Source organism: Mandrillus leucophaeus, unplaced genomic scaffold (assembly GCF_000951045.1).
Source record: "Mandrillus leucophaeus isolate KB7577 unplaced genomic scaffold, Mleu.le_1.0 Scaffold1541, whole genome shotgun sequence".
NCBI classification, from domain to species: domain Eukaryota; kingdom Metazoa; phylum Chordata; class Mammalia; order Primates; family Cercopithecidae; genus Mandrillus; species Mandrillus leucophaeus.
In genome coordinates, this window is record NW_012101523.1 from 155861 (window position 1) to 169984 (window position 14124).

At 39.6% G+C, this 14124-nt stretch overlaps 1 protein-coding gene across 1 annotated transcript in view; it reads left to right on the plus strand.

Moving 5' to 3' along the window:
- The window catches only part of ADAMTSL3 (ADAMTS-like 3), a 289568-nt gene that overhangs the window by 144567 nt on the left and 130877 nt on the right, over positions 1 to 14124 (plus strand). Inside the window, exons 12-13 of the mRNA XM_011975396.1 lie at positions 2578 to 2725; positions 4363 to 4447. Coding sequence (XP_011830786.1) covers positions 2578 to 2725; positions 4363 to 4447 — 233 coding nt within the window. The remainder of the gene's footprint in view (positions 1 to 2577; positions 2726 to 4362; positions 4448 to 14124) is intronic.

Here is a 14124-nt window from a genome sequence, read left to right on the forward strand (position 1 = left end):
AAAAGGATTTGTTATTGAGACATTAGGGACTTTCACTTTCTCAGCCCCAAATTAACATTATTTCTACAACTGCAGAGCTTGTTTTCAGCTCTCATAAGTCCTAATCATATGTTTTATGTTGGCTTTAGAGCTTTTATATCACCCTCCATCCCCATAAATATCATGACTTTATTATTACATGTATTATCAGAATAGAGGATGTTAACTAGCTCTTCTCATGCACCATACTTCACCCTTAATACTTTTCACTTTTTTCAAAAATCAAATATATTCTCAGTGATGAGGATTTTCCATCATTGAGGACATATGCAGCTCCACAGAGGAGTTCTGGAACTGTTGTAAACACTGACAATGCCATTGGGGGAAGTGTCTGGCTTCCCAGAAGGGTGGTTTAAAAGGAGAGGATGCTCCTTTGGATTAACCAGTTGTAGTATAGTTATATCTTGTACTGTTTTCTTTCTCTTTGGGTGAAATTTTTTCTTTCTTGGCTAAAACAGCCACTCAATATTATATATATCTTGAATTGATAAATTAGGGGGTAGGTGAGTCAATTTTCCAAAAACAGGGTAATCTCAAACTTCACTGAACTCATTAAAGTATTTGTTCAGTGGTTTCAAGAGTGGCATCATGAACGAGAGAAATTTCCCAATATTCTGCCTAATGTGCGTACACTGAGAAAAGCCTCCATATCCTTGAAACATGTCTTTGAAACTTGTCCCCAGGGATACCCAGGCACAAAGTTGCTTAGGGGGTCAGAAAATAATTTTCAAGCTCCTTAAAGCAGTGACTTGGCCATGGCTTTGGCAATAGATGGCTCTGGGAGGGAATTCCACTCTGCCTGTTAGGAAGTGTGTGACCTTGAGCAAGATCCTTAGATGGTGGGCCGTTTGCTTATCTGTTCAATAAGCCTGAAGCCACTGACCTAGAAGTGGGTCAGGAGGATTCATGAGATAACAAATGAATGAGGTGCCTGTCCCATAGCAGGTAACCAAAGGCAGTCAAGAACTCTCAGCCCCTCCCTGGGGTGGATCCAGAATTGGTGGGGTCTGAAGCTTGTACAGATTTGAGGGGACTCCTCAAAAACAAGAATATAAAACACAAATATTGAGTATTGAAGAGAATGTTTATTTAGAATAAGAAAGGAAATTATAAGAAATTATAAATTTAAAAAAGCTGACAACAACTAATTGTGAACTCTGGATTTAATAACGATAATATTTAATAATGATATATTAAGTGATGTATTAGTTATGTTAATAATGATGTATTAATATGGGTTCCTCAGTTGTAACAATGGTATCACACTAAAGCAAGACATTAATAATAGGGAAAATCATAGGGGGGAAAAGGGGTGAAGGGGAATATTGGGGCTTTCAGTACTGTCTGCTCAATATTTCTGTAAACCCAATACAGTCCTCAAAAATATAGTCTATCAATTTTTTAAATGCGTACATATATATACTCCCCAATATGCAGATTATATTAGTCCATTCTCACACTGCTATAAAGATACTACCAGAGACTGGTTAATTTATAAATGAAAGAGGTTTAATTGACTCACAGTTCCACATGTCTGTGGAGGCCTCAGGAAACTTACAATGATGGTGGAAGGTGAAGGAGAAGTAAGTACCTCCTTCACAAGGCAGCAGGAGAGGGAGAGAGAGCATGAAGGGGGAAGAGCCCTTTATAAAACCAGCAGATCTTATGAGAACTCACTATCCTGAGACCAGCATGGGGAAAACTGCCCCCATGATCCAATCACCCCTTCTCAGGTCCCTCCCACGACAAGTGGGGATTATGGGGATTACAATTCAAGATGAGATTTGGGTGGGGACACGGGGCCAAACTATAACACAGATAAATGAAAAGCTAGTCTCGATTTTTATATGACATGAAAACATTCCACTCATAGGCAAGAGTAACTTTCAAATCATAAACAAATAATCCAAGAAAAAAAAATGCTGCAAAAAAATTCAGGAAAACATAGCATATTTTTATTAACTTTAACTGCAGGCAGTTATAGTTATAGATGTATCAGGATACATCTGTAGTATTTTTTTCTATAGTGTTTGGCTGAATTATCTTTGATGGCCTCATTTTATGACAGCAGTTTTGCAAGACTGACTTCTATAGTCAGAATAGAAAAATAATCTTCTGGCATAATTCATCAGAATTTTATTATATTTTTATTGACAGTTCAGAAAGGTTTCATTCATCTTCAAAAATTATTTTGGGTAGGATCATGTAAACTTTTAATCAAACTTGAGAAAACTTGTAACAAGTTTCTTTGATATTTGAGCAGTAAGATTTCAGGGCATTTTCAATTTTCTTGAACTATGATCACACCTTAAATACTTTTTCAATTGAGAAGTAGAACAAGGTTGTACAAAAGAGGGGCCATGAAATACAAGCATCACAGAAAATTAGCCTCGGTACCCTTCCTTACATAATATTTGTCGAAAAATCTTTTGTGTTTAATATTTATGTAGTTTAATGGCTTTCCTTTACATATGATAAAATATTGCCTTTGTGGTTCTCTTAAAAATAATGCATTGGCTTCTCTTTTCTTCTTTGAAGTGCACAGTGACTTGTGGCCGAGGGTTACGGTACCGGGTTGTTCTGTGTATTAACCACCGTGGAGAGCACGTTGGGGGCTGCAATCCACAACTGAAATTACACATTAAAGAAGAATGTGTCATTCCCATCCCATGTTATAAACCAAAAGGTAAGTCTGTGGTGCATTGTAAATTCAAATCAAATAGTATTTTCCAGCTCCCATTCCAATATTGTAGCATTTCCCTTTCAACTTACTACTTTCTTATAAAAATTGTTTTACTGACAGATTGCAATAGACCTTCTATTGCAATCTAGATAAAGAAGTTAGATATATGTGAATTATTCATCTTGAGGGAAAACTGAGCTCCTGTTGATTCCGTACAGATGGAGTAGCTCCTATCTATCTAGTTTTATACTAACATTTCTTGGTGGACGTAAGAAAATTAAATGCAGTCTCTCCCTTGAAGAAAAAGAAGGAGAATGGCAGAGGGGGAGATTAAAAAAGGAGGGGAAGGAAAAGTAGAAGGAGGAAGAGAAAGAAGAGCAAGAAAAAGAGGAAGAAATAGAGGAGGAGGAAATTATTCTTTTCTTAAGATTCTCGTTCTTCTTTGTAGCTACCTCTCCACTGGAGTGTAAGATTTTTGAGGGAGGAATGATGTCATCTTTATCATGTGTGCTAATGCATGGAATGAATGAAAACTTCCAGTTCCCAGTGGAGATCTATGGATGCATTTATAATCTCTCCAGTAGTTCACATTTGTTCTACATGAAAGAGCAGAAATGGGTAGCATCGATGGATAGGAGGATTTGGCATCATTTCTCTGATATATGATCTTCTCTGTACATAATTATTTCCATATTCTTTAATGTTAATCATCCTCATGAAAAGTATCTTCCATCTTGAAATTGGAGAAAAGATTATTCCCAACTATTAGTAAGGACTCCTCCTTAGTATTTGAGAGAGGATGGTAAAACTCTCTTTTGTTATTTTTGGGTTCATTATTCATACAGAGAGCCTCATAATTAGCCATCCAATAAATATTTTTCAGTATGTCTATCTTCCAGAAAAATCACTAGTTGCCATGACAGGTACAGACATTGACTACATAACTCCATCAGTGAGGTCTTTTCTCCTTCTTTCTGCACTTACGATACTTTCATAGCCACTTTCATTGTGTCCACAGTTTCCTTGAAGAACCGCAAAGTTATTTTTATTTCTCACTTCATAGATAAATTATTCCTTTCTTCACATCAAGGAGGCTTCAAAGGACAGAAAGGGGCAACAGTTTGTTTTTCCATGCCAGATGTAATTGGTAATCATCTCCCTCAACAACTACAACAACAGTAAAAGTTTGAGTAAACTATAACACAGACTCTTTCATCCCTCCCAACTTTCTTAACTTTCATGTTATTTGTCTTTCTCTATTAATGTTTGCATTCCATGGACAAAAATAAAATGTAACCAAAGATAGCAAGCTGATATGGTTGAAGTAAGAGCTTCAATGTATGAACAACAGAAATTGGTATTGATTTATAAAAGGCATTTTTATGTTAACTTTGACAGCATATTCAACTGTATCGTGATCACTTTGGTTGCTTTTTAATAATGTATTAATTTTTAAAAAATACAACAGAAATGTTTAATTCATTCCAGCAGCCACCTAATGTATTTTACTAAGGAACTCAACTTGCATTTGAAAAACATGACCTCTTTATAAATGAAATCTTCAGCCAATATGATCATATATCCAACTCCTTAATGATTAATAGTAATTAAGCTTATTGTTTATGTTCTCTTTTTCTTAGAAAAAAGTCCAGTGGAAGCAAAATTGCCTTGGCTGAAACAAGCACAAGAACTAGAAGAGACCAGAATAGCAACAGAAGAACCAACGTGAGTCCAGGACCCTTTATGGGAATAATCAGGGCATAGCCAGTTAACATGATATATGTAATTTTTGTACTCATTGGAGTACAATGATACGTTTAATATCCGAATGACCTGGATTTACAGACTCTAGAGAGCTTGAGCTGGCTAGAGTTTTTCTTTATTTCACAATTCAGCAGTCCTCCTTTGGCAGTTTCTCTGAGCAGCACAGAAAAGAACAGTGTTACTTAACTCAAAGCAGATCCAGTGGTCTGTTACACTTAAGAGATTGGGGATAATTTCTAGGTTTTAACGCATGTGATTTGACCATGAACCATCATAGTATTGTACAAATAAACCAGTCATTCCATGGGTAAGTCATGGTCAATCTCTATAAAATTAATTAAGTTGGAATGCATTAGTTGCTTGAGTGATCATAGGGAAATGGAAAGAACAAGGTACTAAGAGTATTGGAGCTTAGAACCACCCCTGCTAACTACATGACCTTAGACAAGTCTAATTTTTCTGTCTCTTATTCTCCTTACTTATAAAAGGGGCAGGTTGGGCTTGATCTCTCCAGGGTTCATTCCAACTCAAAAATCCAATGACTACCATCTGCATGTGATTTGATGAATCTGGATTGTAACAGTGCCAGTGGAAATTAAGAATCAAGAGGAAATCAAAGAAACATTCTGGAGGCGGTTATATAGGGAGAAAAAGAGAGCAAGAAATCAGAGGTGCTCTGAGATTTCTAGTCCAGGAATCTATAAGAACAACAGCACCAATGATAGACTCAAGTAATTGAACAGAATGGCTGATTCCATGTCAAACATGTTAAGTCTTTGGTGCTGACAGGCTGTCTATGAAGAGAGCGATTCCCAGAGCATCAGAGGAAAAGGGGTCTCAGCAGTAATCTGGCCACTTTCCCTCTCGGAGGAGGCATTTCTTCTTCAACACCTTCAGCAATATGCAGAGTTCACTGCATTAAGAGAAACCTCATTCTTGTGTTGGGCAACCCAAGTTATTTGCAAGATCTTTTTCTTCTGTTGAGACAGAATAGACCTCCTAATTTGTGTTCTCTGAAGCAGAAAAAAAAAATACATCTATGCCCCATCCCATGTGACAAGTTTTCACAAATACGAAGAAAGCTGCCGTGGATCCTGAGAGCTTTGTCTTTCCCAAGTTCATCATTCTTAGCCTTTTCAGCAGGCTTCATGCACTGTTGTTTTTAGATCCTTTCCCAACCTCCTATGCTTTTCAGAACCCACTCTCATTTGTCAATCTCCCTTTTTACTGTGGTCCAGCCCAGTGCTGGGCCCCAGGGCAGTGTGGGTTACTTCTCTCTGAGAAGGCACATGTGGCAAAGTGGTGTGGGCCAACATAGCTGGCACATCACACTCATGACAAGCACAGACTTCTTCACGTGGACCACTGTCAGTGCTAGCTATGACCACAGAAGAAACTGTGGACCGTGTGAGGGCGAATGGCTTCACAGTATTTGAGTAAAAAGAGAAGAGTGTTGGGCTCCTGACAGAAGCTTGGAGATTTAGAGGAAGAGGGGGAATCAAAAGAGGAAGTTGGTGAGGGAGTAGAGTAGTGAAGAGAGGGAGGAGTAAGACCCAGGAAAGCTTATTATTCCAGAGACCAAAGGAGGAGGGATTTTAAGGAGGCAAGCAGCAAACAGGATTCAAATCTCACAGAAAGACAAGGAAAATCCATGAGGAAAGAGAAAAGGCTGCTTTGATTAACAAGAAAGGCTTTTTCAGTGAATTCTAGAATAGTAGCATTCAAAGGGTGGAGAATAAAACATTGTGGATATTTCAGAAATAAATTTCCAAAAAAGAAGGAAATGGAGCAATGGGTATTTGAGTACTATAGAAGGAACAAAGATTAGTAGTCAAGCTGATGGAAAAGCCTATGTGTATGTGTTTGTTATTTTTCATTTTGAAGTTAGGGCAATCTTAAACAAATTAAAAAGGGTTTTGCACAAGTCAGTTAATATCTGTAGACCTTCCAACTATACAAGGAAGGCATTAGGCTAAATGCTGCTGGAACCTTCTCCCATCTCTGATCACCTACAATCCTGTAAGGGAAGGAGTCTACAGAAAGAAAAGGGTTTGAGACACTTGAGAGAGAGTATGTAGTTGTCACAGAAGGAAGGTCACAGAGTCCTCTGTCTAGAATGATGGGTCCTACCAAGATCTTTTGTTTTCAAAACACAGTTAGATGACAGTCGATAATCCTTCTGTACGTCCTCTTTTGGTTAATAGGATTGCAGCCCATCCAGTTCCCCAAACTAGAAGCCTGGAGTCTTTCTTGGCTCCTTCTCATTCTTCCCTGATGTTTAATTAGCCACTGAGTTGTGCCGACTATATTTACTAAAATCTTCCTTGGTTCCAGTTCCTCCTCTCCATCCAAACTACCATCCTTGTATAGGTCCTGAAGTCAATTCCCAGGACACCTACAACAGCTTTCTAATTTGCTTCTGAATTGCTTCCCTCAAATCCACCCCTACACAACACAGCCACCAGAGTAGTCTATCTAGGTAGGGTGCAAGTCTAATTCCTTTTTTTTTGAGACTGAGTCTCACTCTGTCACTCAGGTTGGAGTGCAGTGGCACGATCTCGGCTCACTGCAACCTCTGCCTTCTGAGTTCAAGCGATTCTCCTGCCTCAGCCTCCTGAGTAGCTGGGATTACAGACAGGTGGCACCACGCCAGGCTAATGTTTTATATTTTTAGTAGAGATGGGGTTTCCCCATGTTAGCCAGGATGGTCTCGATCTCCTGAGCTCATGATCCACCCGCCTCGGCCCCAGAAAGTGCTGGGATTACAGGCGTGAGCCACCGCGCCTGGCCAAGTCTAATTCTGTCTTTGCAATGTTCAGAATATCCAAATGTCTCCCCATCACTCAAAGATTTATGTGAGTTCATATGCCCAACAGGACATGGCAGGGTATTACTCTTCCTGCTCCCCAGCCTTATGTCTGGCCCCCTCCTTTTTTTGCCTTGAGTGGGATGCTCCAGCCACACTGACTTATGGGCTGTTTCTTGCCCACAGCAAGCTGTCTCTTGCCTCCTTCTCTTTAATCACACTCTCCTCTTAGTTGGGAATGGCTCCCACCTGTTAAGTCTTTTTCTGTAACTTTCTTTTTAATCATAGAAAATTGCAAACCTATTTAAAAGAGGAGAAAACAGTGTAATGAACCCCTATGTCATGTTCATAACCCAGTATCAACAATTATCAACCCAGCACCACTCGTTTCATTGAAACCATCACCACTGCCACTACCCTCTGATCATTTTTGAAGCAAATACAGATAGCACATCATTTCATTCATAATTATGTATCTCTAAAAGAAGTTTTTAAAAAAATTAACCAAAATACCATCAGATACTGTAGGAGTGGGGCTCTATCACCAACATTTTCTTTTTATTTCGGCTGCCAGATTTTTTTTTAATCATGTAAGAGATATACAACATAAAACTTACCATTTTAACCATTTTGAAGTGTACAGTTCAGTAGTGTTAATCACATTCACATTGTTGTGCACCCATCACCACCTCCCATCTCTCGAATTTTCTCATCATCCCCAACATAAGCTCTGCTCACCTTCAGCAATAACTCCCTCCTCTCTCCCACTAGACTCTGGTAACCTCTATTCTACTTTCTGTCTCTCTTTCATTCAACAGCACTTTTTTTTTTTCCCCCCCCGAGACGGGGTCTGGCTCTGTCGCCCAGGCTGGAGTGCAGTGGCGCGATCTCGGCTCACTGCAAGCTCCGCCTCCCGGGTTCGCGCCAGTCTCCTGCCTCAGCCTCCCGAGTAGGCACGCCCGTTCATTCGCCAGCATTTTAAACAAACACCCCAGGTAACTTTGGCAGGGGAGTGGGCATATCTAAGTTGGAACCACTGGATCAGATAGTCTCTAAGGTCCCTTTTAAGTTCAGAAAATATTGTTTACTTTATTGAATTAGAAAAGGGGGATATCTACCGGGCGCAGTTGCTCACGCCTGTAATCCCAGCACTTTGGGAAGCCGAGGTGGGTTTATCACCCAAACTCAGGAGTTTGAGACCAGCCTGGACAACATGGTAAAACTCCGTCTCTACTAAAAATACAAAAATTAGCCGGGTGTGGTGGCACATACCTGTAGTCCCAGCTACTCAGGAGGCTAAGGCAGGAAAATTGCCTGAACTCTGGAGGCAGAGGTTGCAGTGAGCTGAGACCCTGCCACTACTCTCCAGCCTGGGTGACATAGCGAGACTCCGCCTCAAAAAAAAAAAAAAAAAAAAAAGAAAAAAACAGAAAAGGGGGCTATCATAGAAGCTACAGTGAGGTTCAGGGCCTATATTCATTCCAAGCCTGCCTTTTCTGTCAGCCCCACCTGACTTTGCTAGCGGTTTCTTCCTCCTCATATTCACAGAGCAAAGCTAAAAAGCTCTTTACTCCTGAAGGACACCACCCTTTCCTCCCCGGTGTTGGAGACTGAGCAGACAGCACCTGTTCCCTGGCCTGAGCAGCTGCATCTTCCCACCTTCCGCAATCTCTCCCTCTGTGGTCTCTCTGCAATTTTCCTGCATAATTCACACTGCCTGGCAGTTTCTGGCCTGGTCCTAGCCATCTAGTGTGAAGTTTATAGTTTCCTGCCACCACTTCTGACTCTATTCATTCCCTCGATTTCCAAACAAAACCGCAGCATATCTCAGCTTCCAGTGCATCCTTTTATTACCACTGTCTTTTGTGGTTTGGGTTTGGGGATGCTTCCTTGTTGACAATGAAGGGGAGGGTGAACACAGCTGTATTTTACATCCCTCCAGTAGAGCCTGCCAAGCCGGCCTGGAGGAGATAAATATTTCTGCCTCTGTGGTTTACCATGGCTCAAGCTCTGAATTTACATAGGGAGCGGATGTTCAAAGGGCTTTTTTGCTTTTTTTTTAAATTAGGAAAATAAAAATTATAGCATATAAATCTAAGCCAAGGGAACTGCAGTACTGACCTTCTTAACTTTCAACTGTGGAATGTGTTGACAGGTGATATGGTTCATTGGTTCATGGTTGTTTTAAAAGTTCCTCCCTGGAGCCTCTTCGTTTGTTTCAGCAAACTTGTTGCCCTCGCTCTTGTTTTTCATATACAAAAACTAAGGAAATAGGATGGACTTAGCACACCTTGTATGTTTCCTTCACTGCTGTCTTAAGTTCTCCATTTGTGGAGATTGTATTTCCTAAAGTCAAATTAGGTGACATTTCAGGAATCTGTTTTTCTAACAACAACAGTGATAACAACAACTAATATTGTGAAGTGCTTTGTGCCAGACCTTGTTCTGAGTGTTCTACGTGGATTAAGTTGTTTAATGCTCACAACAAGTCTATGAGGAGGTGCTTTTCTTGTCTTCATTTTGGGCTTAGGAAACAGAGGCATAGAAACGTAAAGGAATTGTTTTGGAGATATTAAGTGGTGGACATTGATTCTATGGCACATAAGACTAGAAAGAGCTGCAGTTTCGTGTCAGATGTCCTGAATTCAAGTGTAACCCATCCTTGGGTTTATCTAATGGAGTAGACAGAGAAGTGAGTGACTGCATGATGGTATTGTAAGGTTGCAATGCATTATAATTACATTATGGTGTTATTTGGGATCAGGTGTGGTTTCCGGAAATAGATGGTACATGAACTGAGATCCTAGAGTGTCCTACAGCGTCAGAAGAGTAGCATGTCAGGTATTTGGAATAGAGGCTTGTGTGCAGGCTCACTGGCCCATGTAGACCACGCAGGTTACTGAGGTGGTCTGATGGGGTTGAGGGGCCAGGGGATGGGCGGGGGAGCAGTAATGGCAGCAAGGATGCAGCTGGAGGAGACAGCAAGTCTTGAGGGTCTTCCATGGTTCACTAAGGAGCTTAGACTTTATCAGCAGGCCGTGGGAGCCATTTAAGGATTTTAACTAGAGAAGGGACATAATGTCAATTACATTTTTGAAAGATCCCTCTGGTGATCTGCAGTTTGTTTCCAGTTATTCACAGTGATAAATAAAACTGCAGCGAATTTCAAATTTCACATCTCTAATTGTCTCATTGGACGTAATTTCTGGCATGGAATTTCTGGGCCAGGGATAGGCATTTAATTTCTATTGTCAAATTTCCTTTTAGAGAGAAATCAGTGCTGGCTTCTCTTGCCAGCAGCAGTTCCTCCAGCTTGCCTTTTTCCCCATACATTCATCAAAATCAGGAGATTATCTTTTTTTTAAATGTTATTTTGTAGTATTTTTTGTGGTTCATGTTTTGCACTTAACTTTGATCCATGGGAAATTTACTTTCACATGTAATAGGTAATCTCAATCTAACAATTTTTTCCAAATAATTAACCAATTGCCCTAGCACTATCTATTGAGTAAACTACCCACTTTGGTTTTAAAATGACATCATTGTACACATAATACTCCAGTGCCAGTACCATATTATTTGAATTACTGTGTCTTTAAATACTTTTTTCTATTAAACTGTGCAAGTACTCTGTAATTGTATTCCTTTTAAAAATGTTATTGATTGTTCTCACCTAACCTTACATAAAACTTTAGAGTTGTATTGTCTGTTTGCAACTTCCCGCACAAAAAAACTGCTTCAGCAGTTTGGCTCAGAACTGCATTTTTTCCTGAATTAATTAGGGGAGAATAAACATCTTTGTAATTTTGAGTCTTCCCATTCAGGGGTGTGTGGTCTCTCCATTTATTCAGGTCTTTAGGCTTAGAATCCCCTGAGTATTTTATACTTCAGTTTTCCTCATCTGTAAAATCAGGAAAATAATGATCTTTATTCATCAGGTCATGGCGAGAATTATATTAAATAATACATGTAATGTGCTTAGCATAGTGCCTGGCAGCTAACAGTAAGTGTGGCTGAATTCTGGGAAAACTGGTAATTTTAGTATATGTATCTGTATATTTGTATAGTGCAACATACACACACACGCGCGTGTGAGCGCGCACACACACACACACACACTCAGAGTTATGGACTACTTTATTGAACTGTTTTGGTTTTTTCCAAAATTTTTCTGTTAATTTTAGTACTTTTCATAGCTGTGTCATTTTCAAATATGATGATTTTGTCTATTATGTTTATTCTTTCCTAATATTTACACCTGCTTTTTTGCTCTTCCACTGTATTTTCATTTGTATTTTTCTTATCTCATTTTGTTTATTCTTTTACTTTTTACATGTCTGAAGTCATTTTGTGTTATTTGTTTTATCTATAGGTTTTAAAATTACCAGCTGGGTGCAGTGGCAGGCCTCTGTAGTTCCAGCTACTAGGGAGGCTGAGGTGAGGGGCTCACTTGATTGAGCCCCAGAGTTCAAGGCTGCATTGAGCCGTGATCACACCACTGCATTCCAGCCTGGGTGACACAGCAAGACCCTGTCTCTGGAAAAAAAAATAAAAAGAGAGAGAGAGAGTCTGTTTTTAAAAGGAAAGTTTAATCCATTTAAATGGAGTTTTATTGCTGATAGTTCCGGTCTCCATTTTAAATATTTCCTTGTTTCTGATGTTTTCCTACATGATCTGTATGAACTTGATTTGTTTTCTATAATAGGAGATTTATCTACTATAATTTCATTTTTTAACAAACTCAAACCTATATAATTTTTATCATAAATATCAAGAATGGTGCCATTTCTGCTGATTTCTCTAGATTTAAAATGAGTAAATTGGCATTTGTTGTTGTTGTTGTTGTTTGTTTTTCATTTTGAGATGGAGTCTCGCTGTGTCACCCAGGCTGGAGTGCAGTGGTGTGATCTCAGTTCACTGCAACTCCACCTCCCAGGTTCAAGCAGTTCTCCTGCCTCAGCCTCCCTAGTAGCTAGAACTGCAGGCGTGCACCACCACACCTGGCTAATTTTTTTTTGGATTTTTAGTAGAGACGGGATTTCACCATGTTGGCCAGGCTGGTCTCCCAACTCCTGACCTCAAGTGATCTGCCGACCTTGACCTCCCAAAGTGCTGGGATTACAGGTGTGAGCCACCATGCCCTGCCAGATTTCATTCTTTTTAATGGCTGAATAGTATTCCATTGTGTATATAGGCTATATTTTCTTTATCCTTATCCATTTATCTGTAGGTGAGAACTTAGGTTGATTTTGTATCTTTACTATTGTGAATAGTGCTTTGACAAACATACAAATGCAGATATGTTTTTGATATAATGATTTATTTTCCTTTGAGTAAATACCCAGTAGTGGAATTCTGGATCAAAGGGCAGTTTTATTTATTTTTACTTTTTAGTTTTATTTTGTTTTATTTTATTTTTTGAGACAGAGTCTTGCTCTGTTGCCCAGACTGGAGTGCAGTGGTGCGATCTCAGCTCACTGCAAGCTCTGCCTCCCGGGTTCACGCCATTCACCTGCCTCAGCCTCCCGAGTAGCCGGGACTATAGGCGCCCGCCACCACGACCGGGTAATTTTTTTGTATTTTTAGTAGAGACGGGGTTTCACCGTGTTAGCCAATCAGTCTTGATCTCCTGATCCGCCTGCCTTGGCCTCCCAAAGTGCTGGGATTACAGGTGTGAGCCACCGCGCCCAGCTGGCAGTTTTATTTTTAAGTCTTTGAGAAATCTCCATGGAGGTTGTCCTAATTTACCTTCCTACTGACAGTGTTTAAGTGTCCCAAGATATGTTTTTCTTTCACTAATACATGCTGCCTTCTTCTCTTATGCTGAAGAATGATTTTAGCAGTTGGATATTTGTGTTTTGTTTCCTCATTCTGGAAATAGAAAAATAAATTATCTAAAAGAGCATTGTCAAATTGTCTTTGGATTCATATACGGTCATCCTGCATGATCTTTAAGTGCTTCTGTATCCTCTGATACAGGCGAGGCTATGTAGAATAATGCTAGCAGCTGTTGTATACCCTTTGATTACTTCTCTGTACCTCAGTTTTCTCATCTGTAAAGTGGGCATAATAATATTTCCTGATAGGGTTGTTGTTAAAAGAAAATGATATACAATTTGTTTGAAGCACTGAAGACAGTGTCTCACAGGAATAATAATGCAATGAATGTCTGATGTTACTATTTTTATTTTATTGTACTTATTGAGCTTTCAACTCAGATATCGTTACATTTAATCCTCACCCAATCCCATTAGGTAGGTACTATTATTGTTCTTATTTTACAGAAAATTACTACCTTTGTATTTGAATAACAGTTTTACTGAACTCCTATTCATACGACTCCTATTCTCTCTCTCTCTCTCTCAAAACTGTTACTGTATTTTTTCCTGATTTTGAATGTTGTGTGCATCTGAGGTAACCCTGTCTTTTTGTTCCTATAGGAGACTTACTTTTTGTGTCTAGACACCTCGACAATTCTTTCTTTATGCTCAAAGCTTTGTTAGCCAGGTATACTCATTTTCCATAGCTGCCAAGACCACAAACTTAGTGGTGTAAAACAACACAAATGTATTATCCCACAGTTCAGTGGGTCAGAAGCCCAGTAAATTCAGCTGGTATCTCTGTTCCAGTTCCCAGTAGGCCAGGATCAAGGTGTCTGTCAGCATGAAGTCTTCTTTGGCAGGAGTCCACTTCTAGGCTCATTTGAATAATTGGCAGAATTCAGTTCCATGCATTTGTAGAGCTGAGAGCTTCATTTCCTTGCTGGCTGTGGGCTGGGAGATTGTTCTCAATTTCTAGAGGCCACCTGCATTCCTTAGCTTATGGTCTCATC